The sequence below is a fragment of the Bidens hawaiensis genome, unplaced genomic scaffold (genome assembly GCF_021521415.1).
Source record: "Bidens hawaiensis isolate Kalapana, Puna unplaced genomic scaffold, B.hawaiensis_p1.1 tig00009543_1, whole genome shotgun sequence".
NCBI lineage: Eukaryota > Viridiplantae > Streptophyta > Magnoliopsida > Asterales > Asteraceae > Bidens > Bidens hawaiensis.
Window position 1 is genome coordinate 1,773 of NW_027491711.1, and position 17,695 is coordinate 19,467.

Below are 17,695 nucleotides of genomic sequence, written 5' to 3' on the forward strand. Positions count from 1 at the left end.
TGTCCCATTTAGAGGGGGCTCCTGCTTAGAGGGAGTCAAAAATTAAAAGAATAGAGAATTTGATCCGACTATATGGAAAGTGATAGTATATTGGTTTGTAATAACTCTAGCGCGTTAAAAGAAAAGAACAAAAGGCTCCAAGGTCATTCATTGATGTGTAGGTAGGCTTGACAAACAAGTAAGTGTCAAGTGATATAAACTTAAATTCTTGCCGGTGCTAGTGGATATACGAGTATGAAGCGGTTGCATGATTCCGTGTTGTCATATTTATGAAGGCAAAAATGTAACTACACATGTCATACCCAAGCCTCTCTTTACTTGATCACAGTCGTCTTATGAAAGTCAGTGTAAATTTTCTTTGAGTCAAGTAAAGTGTCAAGAATTGCAAGAAAAAGAAAACAAAAGAGTCAGAAAAGAAAAAGAAAAATCAAGAAAAAGAGTCAGTCCTAGGAATTTTAACTTCTGCTTTATTTCTTCATTTATTTTCGACTCAAGCCTTGGACTTTCTATGTTTGTAGTCATACAAGATCTGATCGTTAAGGCCCTGAGTCTTCTGCTTTGTTTTATTTTCTTTCTTTTGTTCAAGCCTTGGACTTTCTCTCCGCGATAATATGGTATTATCCGACCTGATTGTTATGGCCTGAACTTCTGCTTTATTTTAATCTTTCTAGATCGAGTCAAGTGTGCAAAGCACAAAGTGTCATGTGTATTGTGTTCAATGTATAGTAAGTCAATCTGTTAATAAGTGTACTGTGATCAACTAAGAAAGGTTTAAGTCAAGTTGAGGTGATATGTTAACACAAAGTAGGCCTGAGATATGACGGAATCAGTAACATGTCCGATTGAGTGGGGACCACATAAGCACCGTGCCTAATTTTACCTAAATTGTATCACTTTTGGCATCAAAACACTTGTCAAGTTGAAAAGAAAGACAATATCTACAGTCAATGATGAACTTATGTCACAATAACTTCATAATGGAAACGATATATAGAGCTTTGCAAATTAATATGATTCCATATCGCGATCATTCTTTGAAAATTAATCAAAGAAAGTACTATGTAAATGAATTTAATATTATTATTATGTTTGTTTTTAATTTTTTTTTAATTTTAAATTTTATTTTTTATTTAAAAAAAAAAGAAAAAAAAATTTATTATTATGTTGTGTTTTGACAAAAGAGATCGATCGTGCAAATGATAACAGTTATGGACCAACAAAAGAAAATTTTATAAACAATTTAGTGCTTGGATTCGGTGGGTAAATGTTTTTCGGGTTTGAAAATGCAAATATTGTTAAAAACCGAGGACTGAGAGTGCATTTTCGGTGAATACTCACGTTGTTTTGACCTTATCGCGAGATAGGCTGACCCTATATATAAGAGAAACCTAAAATCTCTTTTACTATTCACCAAAAGATTTTAACTTTTCACTCTCCTCTCTCTCTCTAATCTTCAAACACAAACCCGGATTTTCTTCAAATCTTCAAAGTATCCGGTCCTCAATATTACAATTATGCCGTTGAATCCAGTGTATCCACCTTCGGTATAACATCAAAACTTCATAAATCATTCATTTTCATATTTTCTAGGTTCTTATGGATTGAAACGACGGTTCAAAATGAGACGTCGGATCAATTCATAATTGATCTTCATATGAAATTGGTTCATCTGTTAAAGATTAATCTGTTTTGGCCTTGTAAAACTTAAGTATCATCATTATTTATTAGTGTTAGGGTTAATTGTACAAAGTTTGTAGATTTAAGTTTTTGTTCATCAATTCATAGGGCAAATTGACCTAGAAATCATAAGGGCCTCAAGTTCAAACCCTCCAGAAACCCAATTCGCTTAAAGGCGATCTTGAGTAAAGTGAGAAGTGGCTAAAGGGGACCAAGTACAGGTTTTTCGCTTGAAGGGTCTTTCGCTTCGCTTGCCCGATTGCGAAGCGAAACACTTTCTGTTTCGCTTCGCTTGACCATACGAAGCGAAACACTTTCTGTTTCGCTGATCTTGAGTAAAGTGAGAAGTGGCTAAAAGGGACCAAGTACAGGTTTTTCGCTTGAAGGGTCTTTCGCTTCGCTTGCCCATGCGAAGCGAAACACTTTCTGTTTCGCTTCGCTTGACCATACGAAGCGAAACACTTCTCTGTTTCGCTTCGCTTGACCATGCGAAGCGAAACTCTTTCTCATGCGAAAAACTCATACTTGGAAATTTTTCAGAAATTCAAACACAATGCAACTGATCTGTTATCTCAAACACACTGTTTGAAATTGTTGACTAATCTGAACTTGATTCTTTATACCTTTGTTCCTATTAACTTGTAATTTGACTACAGTTAACTTATTAACTTATTATATCTAGAATGTACATAATGCTAAATCAAACTTATCTAATGTATAAATTATTAATATCCATGTAAATATCTATTTTGTCTTGGTCTGTCTAAATGATGATTCTCATGATCTTTTGTTTTTACATTTCAGGGTCATAACAACTTTTTTACTCTAGCGCTGCCTAAAGCTAAGGGTGACAGGGTTTTTACTCCTATGGTCAAGGGGCTCAGGCAATCTCCCCTTTCATATGCCATCACCGCAGATCCAGCAATCTACTACAAGTGGATCTTAGATTTCTGGGCATTCGCCAAAATTGCTGATGATTCTATGTCCTTCACCACGAAAGTTGCCAGACAAGAATTAACTATCACAGAGGAGGATATTAGAAGGGTGCTAAAGATAGACGACCAGTCTGATTACAAATATGAGAGAGGAAATAAGAAGATGTTGGAAGAATTCGTTACGCAAATGGGGTATGATACGGAAAGGAAAAGTTTAGAGAAGAGCCATCTGTCACCGTATTGGAGATTCCTCTTCCACATCATTACACACTGCTTCACAGATATTCGAGGCGGTTTTGACAGCATGAGCATAGATTGGGTTCGAGTCATGTACGCACTGACCAACAAAGAGAAGTTTAATTACTCACGACGTATATTCTTGTGCATGCTCGCAAATATCAAGAGTGGGGCCACATGGTTGATGTACCCAAGATTTGTGCAGTTATTATTGGATGATATGATCCCAGACATTCAATGGCCGGAGACAAGAAGGCAAAAGACAAGAAGTCATACCCCGAGCCATTTCACGTTCACGAGATCAAGATGTCAGTATTTGGCGTGCTGTTGAGCACCAAGGGCAGAGGTCATCAATACACTGGACCACGACCTGGGCCCAAGTTTGGATTGTTTGAAGACACAGAGCCTGCTGGGGATGAGGCATCTGAAGAAGGAGAAGGTGATTCAGAACTGGTAACTGAAGGAGGTCAAGATTCGTCCGATGAGCCGGCCGAAGATAGAACAAAGGCCAAACACGATTTGAAGAGAAAGATAGCACAAAAGGGCAAAGCAATAGAGCTTGAGGAGGAGGAGGAGGAAGGCCAGCCGCCCCTAAAACTTTTGAGGAGACATGGAGACTCCCAGAAGTCAACCAAGTCTCATGTCACGTCTCCCTCACAAGACAAGCCCACAGACCAACCAAAAAATACCAAAGAAGCCCTAGATCAAGCCCTCAAATCCTTAAATGTGACCAAAATACAAATCCCTGCCCTCAAACCAACTAAAACCAGAAAGAAATCCAAAGCCAAGAAAACCAAAACCTACTCCATGACTCACCTGATTCCTCACCTGAACCCTCATCTACAGACCAACCAATTCCAACTTTCCTACCCCAAATACCTTCTTCACCACACTCACCACCTCAACAACAACCTCACCCTGAACCTACCCAAGCCTCCACACCACCTTCACAGCCAACATCATCCATATTCACTTCCTCCGTTTTCAGCTCCCCAATTCAAACTACAAGCATATGGAGCAAAACCGTCCTTACTTCACCTACCCAAGCCATCACCCTACCCCTGCCAACCACCTCACCACCCATAACAACCACAACCCCACCATCCACCATTATCTCTCCCAAACCTATCTCACGAGGGATGTCTGCGACACCTCCAGTATACGCTGATCCTATCCTAGATAGGATCGTCGCACTAGAGGAATCAAACGCCAAAAGGGCAGAACGAGAGATTGCCCTCCTCAAGCTTATCAAGGAGATGAAGCAAAGGGCTCTAGAGGACGAAAAGGAAAAGGCGACCCTAAAAAAAAGGATACGGGTGTTGGAAGAGCAAAAAGCAGCAAGTGATGAAGTTGCTGAAAATCAACGGTTATTGACCAATACCTTCCACACCCGCATCCAAAATCTTCAAACTTTGATGAATCATGAGGCGTCCGAGAATGCTAATCTGAGAGCCGATCACGCTAGACTTGGAGATCGATTGGGCACACTTGAAAGAAATTTACCAAGTGCTAATGCTCTCAGAACAAGCATTAACAAGAAAATTGAAGATGCCACTAGAAGGTGGGATGTTGAGAAGGAAGCTACAAACTCACGAGTTGCTGATTTGGAAAATCAACTCGCTTCCTCCACCTCTCTTGAATTGCTCAGATCGGACATGGAAGCCATCAAGGAAAGATTAAAAGATCAAGAGCGTCTGAATGAGCTACAGCTCAAAACAAATGAAGAGATGGTGAGCAAATACCAAGCGGCCTCAGACCTGATAGGCATTCAGGAAGACGAATTTCATGGTCTGGAGGATAGGCTTAATGCTGTTTTTAGAACTTGGAGAAGGTCTGGTGAGACTTCTCAAGTTGGTGGATCGCAACCAGCTGCAGGTCCTTCTGTGGCCATGCGAGGAGTATCGGTTGCTGTGTCAGAGGGAGAGGCGACTTTTGGTCGTTTAGTACAACAGGGCGGCCAATCTAGCGGCGCTGGTGGTGGATATGATGGAGACGAAGAGGATGATGATGATGATGAAGAAGATGACGACATCGATGACGTACATGACAGTTTTGATGATGATGATGATGACGACGGTGGCAACGGTGGTGGAGGAGATGGAGGAGCAGGGACAGCAGGAGGTGGAGGTGGAGCTAACACTCAATCACCTCCACAATCTCAACATGATACTCAAGACCCTGCTAACACCGGCTCAGCCAGTAAAGTCAGAGAGGATGATTCGATACTTGAAAGCTTACACAAAGATCTCATCTCTTCGACAGACAATACAGGTGTAATCGTTGACTTTATTAATGCAGGTATAAGCTTTGAGGAGTTCATAGAGGGAACTGAAAAGGAAATGGCGGTGAATGAACAAGAAGATGACATCAATTACTCGCCAAATCCAGATACTCCTCCTGCTCAAGCTTCAGAGGCTCCTGCAACAGCTCCTGTCCCTGCACCACCACCAAAGAAGAAGCGTAAGACACATATCGTCACGGACTGTGCGTCTGCCCACGTGCTTAACTATCCATATCACGATGACTCAGTGATCGTATATGCTAGATATGATCAAAGAAATAAGGTTTGGGCCATCAGACGCTACAGCGGGGATCTGATTTATCTTACTCATCACGAGCTGAAGACTCTACCTGAGCTTGATCTAAATTACTTTCAGAAAGCTTTAGGTCCTGGTGCTACTGGGAGTACGCTGGAAAGTTGGGTCCCGACTTACCTGCAGCGTCAATCGAAAGTCAACTACAAGGACTTCGAGCCAAATAAGGGTCGCAGATACCGGAACCCAAGAGAGATAGACCCGGCTACCGGAGAGCCTCGCAAGATGTGGAGATACAAGGCGCCCAAAGAATGTCACGAGATCTATCATAGCGAGCCTTATCTTCCCAACACTCTCCGAGATTTCATTGCTTGGGAATTTGATAACAAAACCGGCGAGGCCGTTATTCACTGCCGTGGTATGCATGAGATCAGAGTGTTTGACGAGCATGAGCTTATGGGACTCCACATTGAAGATGTGAAGAAGCTCTACAAGAAGCCGCTGGGAACCGTCGAGGATATAGGCCATCAGAATACCGACCGAATAGTGGAAGCCTTCAACAAGTTCGTGCATAGACTTGTTGAACTTCCACTGACCGAGGACGAATGCCTGATTTACGACACCGACGGGTTTCAATACTAAAGACTAGAGGGAGATTGTTAGTCCCATTTTGTATTTTTAGTCTTTTGTATTGTTTAAGTTATATGTTTGGGCCTACGGGTCATTTTGTATATTGTTGGGCCACGGTCCATTGTAAAAGAAGCCCATTGGGCAATTGACATATCATATTTCTCATACATGCTTCCCTATAAATAGGGAGCATGCCATGAGAAGCAAGTTGTTGGTTTTTGAAGTTTGATATACATAAGAAAATCTCTTGCAAGATTTCTATTACTTTCTCTCTCTCTAACCTCTCCTTTCCTTAACCGAAAATAAACTCAAGATCCGAGACCTCTTGGTTGCTTAGTGTGATTTCCGCTAGCACTAAGTTAGGTTGATCCAAAGACGTTGTTTGATCCACCCGACATGGGACCTACAAAACTTAAACATTTATAATGGTTATGAAAAGATATGAAGTCTTGACGAATTAGATACAAACGCCCGACAGAATAGATACGAGGGCCCGACGGAATAGATTTAAAGGCCTAAAGGAATAGATCCATTAATTGGCCGACCATTTATTAAACAGTCGGACCAATTGTCTAAAGGTTATTAAACGATCGAACCGACTGTTTAATAACGGTCGGCCCCATAAGTAAACAACTGGATTTTTAAAAAGCGATCAGGCCGGACAGTTTAAATGTATAGGTGTCTAGATGCGGCCGTTCAAAAACGGAAGCGTGTGCCATTTTGGTCATTTTCCCTTTGTTAAATTAACATATAAAATATTTAAAAGAACGTCTATTGATCGGTAAAACTCAGGCGTTAGTAAAACCCAAGCGTTATAGTTAGTGGTGGATCCAGGGATTTTTCTTTGTGGGTTCACTGTTTTTAGATGCTCTAATTTATACAACCGAGCATAAAAATTTTCTGGTCGGTTCGAAGATTTGGGTCGGTTCAACGGTTTGGGTCGTATATGGTTCATTTCATTATAAAAATACGATACATTAACAATAAAACAAACACTGCCTTAGAAACGAAAACATACATAAACTGGATATGATTGTCTTTTAAGTTAAAAAAAATACTTAAAGTTGTTATCTTTTTGAAGATGATGATTGAATGTTTGACGTTCACTTTGGAAATATCTTTTAATATTCATAATGTCTATAAATCAAATTTAAATATCACTAATTGTCTAATTCAATTAACAAGTTTTGACATAATCATCCATTCGTTCTAATTCTAACTTCAATAAATAAACAAAAATACTTTAAGCAAAACAACAAAATAGTTAACTTATTGTGAAGATTCAAGTGAAGGAATCTGAAGACAAGGGTGGAGACTAAGAGAGGGGCGATCAAGGTGGAGGACGGTTGTGTTTTGTTCTGGTGTTAGCGATGGTTAAAGAACTAAAAGAAACCTAACTTAGTAAACTAGTTAAAAGATATTAGAAAAAAAAATAAGAAAGAAAAAAGAATAAAACTAATGACTAACACAAGAAGCTGGAAAGGAGAGTTTCAAACCCGGGTTTACCCAATTTAAAGGAAGGGTTCACTCTCAAAATATATGTGGGTTCACACTCATAATTTTATATATGTATTCTATATATAAATTTCGAAACTCAGTGGGTTCACGTGAACCCGTCCAAAGTGCCTAGATCCGCTCCTGGTTTTAGTGGCGGGGACGACACGAATTTGGTTGAAATCAGCCACGTTCATTACATCGTAAAGGCGGTTCACCCAAATTTTCGAATCAAATAAAACTTAAGTATGTGTGTCGCTTGACTCAGTCAGTCGAACCTTAGTTTGCGGATTTGCCCCTGGCGATGTTTCTACGTACCTGGTGAATTTGTTTCCAAAGTTTTCTAATCACTTTTATGTACAATAGAATTTGGACATATACACATTACACAATAATGGTCCCCGCTACTTTTTTCAATAGCATGTGCTTGAATATATCTTGTATAATGCCAAATGAATTGATGCTAGTAGTTTCATATGATGGTCAATATCAAGAAACTCTTGCACCATCATAAGGGTTTGATTTTTCAGGCCTCTTGGCAATCGAGTCTGCATGCATGAGTGTGTGTGTATATATAGTGTCCAAGCACATTTAGTTACCAGCAAACAACCTTTAATACCAATGTTTTCAACATTTCTATACTCATAAACTCACGTCTATATGAAATCTTTATCGCTTTTTTGGCTTCTGATCGTTTCTTTAACCCTGTGTATAACTTGTTGTCTTTGTAATGATAATAAGAAGCAGGTTTTGTGCGTTGATGATGAGAGACCGGCACTTCTGCAATTAAAACAAGATCTCATAGATGATGCCAGCAGGCTCTCTTCTTGGAGCAGTGTGAATACCGACTGTTGCATGTGGGATGGAATCGTTTGTGATAACTTCAGCGGCCATGTCAAAGAGCTTCACCTTCGTGGCCCTGATCCTGAACTCGAAGATGCTTCAATTCAGATGGTCCGAGGTAAAATTAATCATTCTTTGTTGTTGTTGAAGCAACTCAAGTACCTGGACTTGAGCTGCAACGATTTTGAAGCTATTCGAATTCCTAGTTTCATAGGCTCTCTTCAGAACTTGAGATATCTTAATCTCTCAATGTCACATTTCTACGGTGGAGTTCCTCCCCAACTAGGGAATTTGTCCATGTTGGTTGTCCTTGATCTAAAAAACGGGCCATATCTAAGTAACATTCCTGTGAACGATATGAGATGGTTGTCGAGTCTCCGATTGTTGAAATACCTAGATTTGTCTGGCTATGATCTTGGTAGTGCATCTGACTGGTTTCAAGTGATCAAAACCCTTCCATCTTTAGTAGAATTGCACCTACTTTCAAGCAATCTTACTCAAATTCCACATCATCTAACCAAGGTTAATTTTACTTCACTGACTGTCCTTTGATCTTTCTTATAATATTTTTGATAGTTTAATGCCTTGGTGGATCTTTAGTCTAAGTAAGCTAGTTTCTTTGGATTTGACTAGATGCCTTTTCCATGGTCCAGTTCCTGGTAGGGTAGGTGGTTTTCAAAACATGACTTCTTTAAAAGTGGTTCATGTTTCTGAAAACGATTTTATGAACTCAACATCTGTCTTGAGCGGATTGTTAAGCGTTACTAGCCTTGTGTCCATAGACCTTAGTATCAGCAGTCTTTCTACTTCAATTCTTGGTGGTCTTCAGAACATGACTTCTCTCATTAGTATCTATTTGTCACAAAATGAAATCAAGGAGACGCTTCCAAGTTCGTTTGGAAATCTTTGTAGCTTAACTTATGTTGATTTTCGATCTAACCACTTTAGTGGAAGTGTATTGGAGCTTCTGGATAACTTCTGTGAATGTAATTCACCTAAGTTGGAGTATCTGGCGCTTAGTGCTAACTACCTTACAGGTCGTATATCAGATAGCTAGAATTGGACAACTTCAAAATCTAATCACCTTTGATCTTGCGTTCAATTTTATTTCTGGTGTGATTCCAAATTCTTTAGGAAGATTGTCATTCTTAAAAGAGCTTATGCTTAATGTTAACCATCTGTCGGGTAAGCTCCCTCACAAAATAGGGAACTTAACATCATTGGAATGGTTAGAGATTTCGTTCTACAAATTAAATGGAAGCCAGCCAGTAAGTCTTGGAAAGTTAAGGAACTTAAAATATTTAAGTGTGCATCATAATATGTTGACTGGAGATGTCACTCAAGATCACTTTGCTAATCTCACCGCATTGACCACGTTATGGGCTAAGTCTAAAACTAAGCGTTAAGAATTGGGCCCCACCTTTCAAACTTGGTGTTCTCAGAATAGGTTCTTGGAATCTTGGCCCTCAATTTCCTTCATGGATTCAGTCACAAAGAAATATGACAAAGTTAGACATAGGCAACGCTGGAATTTCGAACATCATTCCTAGTTGGTTTTGGAGCTTGTATTCTGGTGTTGAATTCTTGAATATGTCTCATAATTCTATTCGGGGAACATTATTTGAAGATCTCAGTATCCTTGCGCCAGCTGCAGTCTTAGATTTAAGTAACAACCGTTTTGAAGGTCCATTACCAGCAAAATTCAATGAAGCTGACTTTGTTGTTCTAGATGTATCAAGCAACCATCTATCAGGATCTCTTGAGCAATTCTTGTGTCCTCGTTTAAAAAGAGACACACAGCTACAAGTTCTTGGTCTAGCCAATAACAACCTGTCAGGCGTTATTCCAGATTGTTGGATGAATTGGCAAGATTTATCTGATATAGACTTTGAGAATAATAATCTTTCTGGTGGAATCCCACAATCTATAGAGAGCTTATCTTCCCTCCAATCGTTCAACACCCAAAATAACCATCTCTCTGGAAAGCTACCTGCGTTTCTTTTAAATTCCAAAAGCTTACAAATTATTGAACTTGCTGAGAATAAATTCACTGGAAGCATACCGACGTTGATAGAGGGAGAAGAAACAAATCTGAAACTACTCAGCCTCAGATCAAACATGCTGACGGGTGAAATCCTATATGAACTTTGTCATCTTTCGTCTATCCAGATCCTGGATCTTGCTCATAACAATCTTTCAGGAACCCTCCCAACATGTTTTTACAACTTCAGCATAATGTCTGGAAGGCAACAACCAAGTCCAATTGTGGTATATGATGCGCCATTTCAATTGCGATTTCTTGGTCGTGCATCGTTGGTGACTAAAGGAAGAGTGTTTGAACATAGCAGCATTTTGTATCTAGTTACAATGTTGGATCTTTCATTTAATAAGTTCTCTGGAACCATTCCAAAAGAACTTGTTGGCCTCTCAAGCTTGCGCTGGTTGAATTTGTCTGGAAATCATTTAACCGGAATAATCCCAGAAGATATTGGTAAAATGAAATTACTGACATACTTAAATTGGTTAAATTTGTCTTCCAACAAGTTAACCGGAGAAATCCCAACAAGTGCTCAGCTGCAGGGATTCAATGAGTCGAGCTTCATGTCAAACACACTTTGTGGGCCTCCTCTTGCTGCATGCAACAAGAAAGGGATTTCACCTGATTCAAGTGTGGGAGAAGAACAAACTGACGATGAACGGAATTGGGGATTCATAATCAGCATTGTGCTTGGATTTATAGTTGGCTTCTGGGTAGTGGTTGCTCCTTTGCTTGCTAGCAAAGTATGGAGAAGTTCTTACTTAACTTTTCTTTCCAATGTGTGGCTTAAGATTTATCTTGCTTGTCATAGGAATTCCTTTTGAATACCACCAAGTCAGATCGGATCGGATGGATCGGAAGCTATCGGTTTTATGCGTTTTGAATTTGAATAAAGATCAATGTTGTTGCATTGTCTATTTGGTTTCATACAAGTTGTTGGGATTGTTTGTTTCTTGTTCTTCTTGTTACGTATGCAATTCAATAAATTAAAATAAAGCTTCTGATCATTTCATATGTTCTCTATCTCATTGTGTTTGCGTGTTCTATATACCAACAGTAATTCTATTCAAGTACGAATTGATATAGCTCACCAGATCGTAAACACACAATAATTAATATTGAATAACTCTCAATATTATAGAGGAAATATAACTCAAAGACCCCTATTACACATAACTCGTGTTTCTCTAGATGAACCCTAACTAGGTTGCATATGTGTGTTTTTCTAATGTCTAACCATAACTCGGTTTATATAGATAACCTAATTTGCTAGCCAAGACATTACCAAATACTATAAAACCCTAATTGCAACTCCATAAGCCCATTACATATTAATAAACTCCATAGGCCCAACAGGTCCAACCCGATCACCTACACATGACGGGCTTATTAAGTTGGTAATTACGTCCAACATCTATCACTCATTACATGTGATTATTGTGGATCCTTCCTTAGATATAGTCAATTTTAATAATTTAAACTAGTTCTACAAATTACGGAAATGTTAAACACACATTTTTTTTGGAACGACCAACTAAGTAACGCCGGGTATTCCGTACGCGGCCCCCATTGGCTAAAGGTAGCCCGAGCCGGCCACAAGTCCGGATTCTTTCATTTCTTTTCTTTGTATTATATTATATTAAATTTATAAACTCGGCTAGGACATCGTACCAAGCAAGCAATCACAGTCCTTGGCTGGCGGTTTAGAAAATGAAAGAGGACCGATGAGCCGATGAGATATTAATAGCAGTGGGCCACATGAGGGCTTTCAGCGGCCCAATAGAGTAATCATCTATTGCTTCTTTCCTTTTCTTGTGGGCCACAATGGACTTTCTTAAAAGGCTGTTAGGTAGACGTGCACAAATCGGGTTTTTTTTTAACCCGGAACCGGGTAGGAACCGGTTTTTTAAGAACCGGGTACAAAATGGAACCGGTTCCTGACGGTAGGAACCGGACCCGACCCGGTAGGCAAATATCAGGAACTAGTGGAACCGAGTAGGGTAGGAACCGGGTCCGGTTTATACCCGAAAACCGGTTCCAACGGGTTTTCCTTATTTAAACCATTTTTGCCCGTTGGAAACCGGTTCCAACGGCTATATTACCGTTTTTAGATCGTTGGAACCGGTTTTGAATGTTTATACCCACCCCCACTTACTATATATAGACGTCCTAGGTTTAGAACTTCTTAACCAACTCCCCTAACTTGTTAAACACCTCAATTACTTGTTAATCCACTTGTTAAACCACTAACCATTACCAATGGCAACCAACGACGAAGTTGTTATGGTTATCGAGACCCCGAGATGCCCCGAGGTTTGGGTTCACTATGACCTGTGTGTCATGACCGACACACAGGAGATGGCGCGATGCAAATACCGCGACAAGTTTTTGAAGGCGGCATCGAATTCCACCCTTCGAAAGCATACCAATAAGTATTGAAAGGAAAAAAAGCATTTGGATGTCAAACAAAGAGAAGCCGGGGAGTCATCCGGCTCTACAAGTCAAGCCCCCGCCGCCGGTAACAAAGCTTGATGGTCGTAGATGGCGGGACGAAAACAACGAACAATGTTTGTTATTTTTAGTTTTATGTTTAATAATGTTTGTACTTAATCGTTTTGCAATATGTTCGTTGTGTAATGTTCTATAATTATATATATATATATATATATATATATATATATATATATATATATATATATATTTTTAAAAATTAGTTTAAGTGTTTAAGACAAGTTTTTTATTTAACACAAACAAATAACACTTTAAAAATACATATATTAATTGATTCGTGTTACATAATACATAAATGATTAGAATAAATACAAAAATGATTACAACAAATACAAAAAATACAAACTAAAATTAGTCGAGTTCTACAACTTCGTCTTCTTCACCCGAATATTCTTCTTCCATCTCTTGAATTGGATATTCAAGTGGTATTTCATCTTCAAAGTTCGCTTTGTCTTGTATACGATCCACCGCGTCCAAATGATCCTTTAGGCAAATGCACATCTCTAAGGACTCCGGAGTGAGTTTGGTTCTTCGCATCGATAATATCCTTCCACTAAGTGAAAAAACCGATTCCGAAGCAACCGTTGAAGCTTGGACGCTTAGCAAGTCACGAGACATGGCGGAAAGAATAGGAAATTCGTTTTGCTTTCCTTTCCACCATGCCAAAATGTCAAGGTTGCGAACATCCTCGACCGTTGCACCTTCTCCATAGTTTGCTCCACTATATCGGCCAAGTTCACTAGTTGGTGTGTTACCCCTTTGTCGATTTGCCGCCGACTCACGAACCGCATTCACCAAGTTTATAAGCTTGTCTTTGCATGGCTTACTTGATGTTGCTTGCCTCATAAAATTCGACTTTGAGCTTGGACCATAAATTTTGAAGTAATGGTCATAGATTTCCTGAAGGGATTTGTTGAAATAATCCTTTGCTTCCGTCGACGCCATCGGATCGATCTCGTGCGCACCCATGTTGTCATATATTTCCTCGATCAACGCCTCAACCCCGGAAACATTTATGTAGGGGCTTAAAGCAACGGCACAAGTAAACACGGGTGGTATTCCTTCAAAATATTTTAGGAACTTCTTCTTCATTGGATCAACAATATGATCGAAAAGATCATTTTTGTTTTCAAACTCTTTGAAAATCAAGGAGATGTTGTATAATTCTTGCAACACCCAACAACTAGTAGGATGGTAAACCCCCGACAATTTAGTTGTTGCGATTTTGAAAACATCAAGATACTCCAAGAAGTAACCGATATTATCCCAAGCACCGTTTGGAAACATATCGGCTTCGCAACGATTCACTAGCGTTCTATGAAACGCTTGTATAGTTTGTTTTTGGGAAAAAGCACAAGCGAGCATATTACAAGTCGAGTTCCAACGGGTTGGAACGTCCTAATTCGGCCCCAAATATTTTATATCAACCGACTTTCAATAGTTTTTGTATTCAAGATGTCTTATTTTTCTACTTTTGAAAATATCTTGTAACATCAACCTAAATAATCTCAAACCGCCCTCCATGGTTTCGTTGTCAAGACCATCTTGAACAACCAAGTTGATAATGTGGGCAACACATCGAGTATGAAAAAACTTTCCGTAGCAAAGTGGTGTATATTTTATATATAACTTGTCTACCGCTTTTGTATTGTTAGAAGCGTTATCGAACGACATTGAAAAATTTTTTTTCCTCAAGTTAAAAGTGGTTATTACCTCATCCAAAATTTCAAACAATTTTTCGGCGGTATGTGGAAACGGAAAGTTTTTAAACGCGATGGTGCGTTTCATCATTTGCCAAGATGCCGGATCGATCCAATGCGCGGTCACACAAAGGTACGATTCTGGTAACCCATGGGGTGCCAACCAAACATCACTAGTTAAGTTGACACCCATTTGTAAAGTGTCAAAAAAATCAATTAAATCTTTTTTGGCACATTCCCACAACTTTAGACAATGACGTCGAAGAGTGGTACGACTTACATGGGTGTAGCGCAGTTGAAGAGTCTCTCTAATCAAGGCCGTCAATTGAGGGTTGTCGAAGTGGTTAAACGGCAAACCTTGTTGAATCACGAACTTCGCCATCCTATCGTGAACCGCTTTCACGTTGTAACGAAATATTGCCCCATCTTTACCCAATTCGGCTTGGACCGTGGTGGGAACTTCTTTAAACGCCTTGCAAAATTTCTTCTCGATGTGCTTTTTTAAAGTAGAGTTTGAATCATGCTTTAAATAAGTGCCACAAAATTTGTAACGAGCCTTAAAGTCTCCATTAAGCAACACAACCAAATCCCAATTCCGCCATACTTCTTCGTTGCGGTTATGAGGGAGGATCTTTGCAACTCCGGGGTCATCTTCGGCTCGAAACGGGTCAATAAAAACGGAATGTAGCCGCCGCCTTTCTTTTGCCCTTGTTTTGGCTTGCCATAATAACTAGTTATCCAGTGGGGTGGAATGGAATTGAAAAAAAATTGGTGTAAAATGTAAACCGATAAGTTTTCTTAATGTTTTTGAGTTGGAGTGGTAAAACAAGTGATTGATCAAGCCTTTATATAGTTTTTTAAGCTCAAAAACCGGTTCCAACGGTAATATAGCCGTTGGAACCGGTTCAAACGGCTTTATTACCGTTGGAACCGGTTACAACGGCTATATTACCTTTGGAACCGGTTACAACGGCTCTTTTTCAAAAAAACCCAGCGGAACCGGTTATTTCGAGTAGGAACCGGCACCGGGTTGGAACCGGTTCCGGGTAGGAACCGATTTTTGGGAAAATATATGGGTCCGGGTAGGGTTTTCGGGTATAATAATACCCTAACCGGGTATGGGGTCCACCGGGTACGAACCGGAACCGGTTCCGGGTCGGTTCTGGTTGGGATACGGAACCGGTTTTTTTGTGCACGTCTACTGTTAGGTACTACATACGGAAGAAAAAAAAAAGATTTTATTAATATGTCCTCTTTATAAACTAAAGAGGCTAAACAAAGAAAACAATTTGTTACGGTAAAAAAACAACCTGATATGAAAATAGAATATGATAAGAGGCTAGACCTAACAAAATTATATATAGGATTTAAGAACAAATTTTCCTAACAAAATGGCACTAGCAAAACAAGTCTAATCATGTTAAATAGGTGAAAGACGACGTTAACATGAGTATCAAACATAAAAATGACATGTTTAACCACTTTATATCTTATTTCTATAGTTTTTTTTATTTGTTTTATGTATCAAGAAGGAAAAACAATGAAGTCTAGCAACATAATTATTTTTTTTAATATAAATTTAGATAAATGTACTTTTTATTTAACACGTTTAATCATGTCATAAAACAGGTAAGGAATTGGCAACCTTAGGCACGACCTGTCTAAAATCAGATTGCGGGTCTCTGAATTTAGAATTTTAAATATTAATATGAAGCTTTAGCGGATGCATGATTGTACATAATTCTAGACTAGGTATAAGTAACGATGAGCAAATGGTAACATGTTCTGATACGAAGTTTTTATTAATATCGGGATCGCAACCGGTACGGTTTTTCACCAAATTTTTGTATACGGTATCATGTCGTACCGGTACCGAACCAAGCATTTTCAGTACTAGTACCGGTACCCAAGTTTTTGAGAAATTCAAGATTGAGGTTTTCGAAATTGGTAGCGGTCAGTCCCGGTATATTACTGAGCTCATCCCTAGGTCAAAGTGTGAAAAAAAAAAAAAAAACCATTAAAGCTCAAAATGAGTGACAAATCATTAAGAGTTGCCTAGAAAATATGGCTAAACATGGGACTGCATAAAATTCATATAGATATCCCTAGATATGGTGGACTAGATGTGGCATAGATAGGTAGAGCTTTATAGATTAAAAGGGTCTAGACCAATCGTAAGTCACCCAAGTATCATTCAAGCAACATCTCAAAGTTGAAAGTACACTTGCATTCTTGAAATAGCTTAAAACAATACAAAACCATCTTTTCGGATACTTAAAATCTAGTGTTGCTTTTCTAGTCTTTAAACATGACTTAAATTAATCAATACATTTATTTTATACAGTTTTATTAAATTTATGTGCTTATAAATTCTACAAACATTTTACAAGTTCATATGTATATATAAGTTTTATCAACGCCACTAAAGCTTTATAAAAAACCTAAGATGCCAAAACCAAGGTGTTTCAATTTTGGACTCAAAACCAAATGCCAGATCTGGATTTGAAAAATCCACCGAGTACATATAACTTGCCGACCCCACCCATAAGGGATTCCCAAAATTCAAAACACAAAAAAGCAAGGGTCCTGCTAATTAGACACCCGCCATACGACTCGTATAGCTTATACGAGTCGTATAGACTTCTGTACTCTGAAACCCACCAGCTTTTTGTAAAAGGTGTTTGACCAAATTCTTAAACGAGTCGTATGACTTATACGAGACAATGTTGATTTTATACGAGTAGTATAGCCTATACTACCTGTATACTGTCTATACACCCACTAGACGACTAGTATAGCCTATACGAGTTATTTTTAATCTTTATGCACCCTTTTCAGATCATACATATCAGCTTCTCAAACGGTGTTTGACCTGACTAAATACTTATACGAGTAGTATAATCTAAAAGAGCATGTGTGTGACTAGTTTTATACAAGTAGTGTAGGTTATACGACTTGTATAGGTAGGGTAATAATTTCATACGTACCGAGATTCTCACGGGTTCGTATGATGAAAATTATTTGACACGATATAATATTCTGAAAATTATTTAACACGAAACAAAATTCCACCGTTAATTATATGACATGACATAA

The 17,695-nt window shown here is 38.9% G+C and overlaps 1 protein-coding gene across 1 annotated transcript; it reads left to right on the top strand.

Moving 5' to 3' along the window:
• Window positions 1–9,850: 9,850 nt before the first annotated feature.
• LOC143532770 (receptor-like protein EIX2) lies at window positions 9,851–11,212 on the top strand. Its single transcript, XM_077027723.1, has one exon. The coding sequence runs from the start codon at window positions 9,851–9,853 to the stop codon at window positions 11,210–11,212; it is 1,362 nt and encodes a 453-aa protein (XP_076883838.1).
• Window positions 11,213–17,695: the final 6,483 nt, after the last annotated feature.

Bases quoted from the DNA above. Each gene is read 5' to 3' on its own strand.
- LOC143532770 (XM_077027723.1), top strand. From the start codon at position 9,851: ATGACAAAGTTAGACATAGGCAACGCTGGAATTTCGAACATCATTCCT.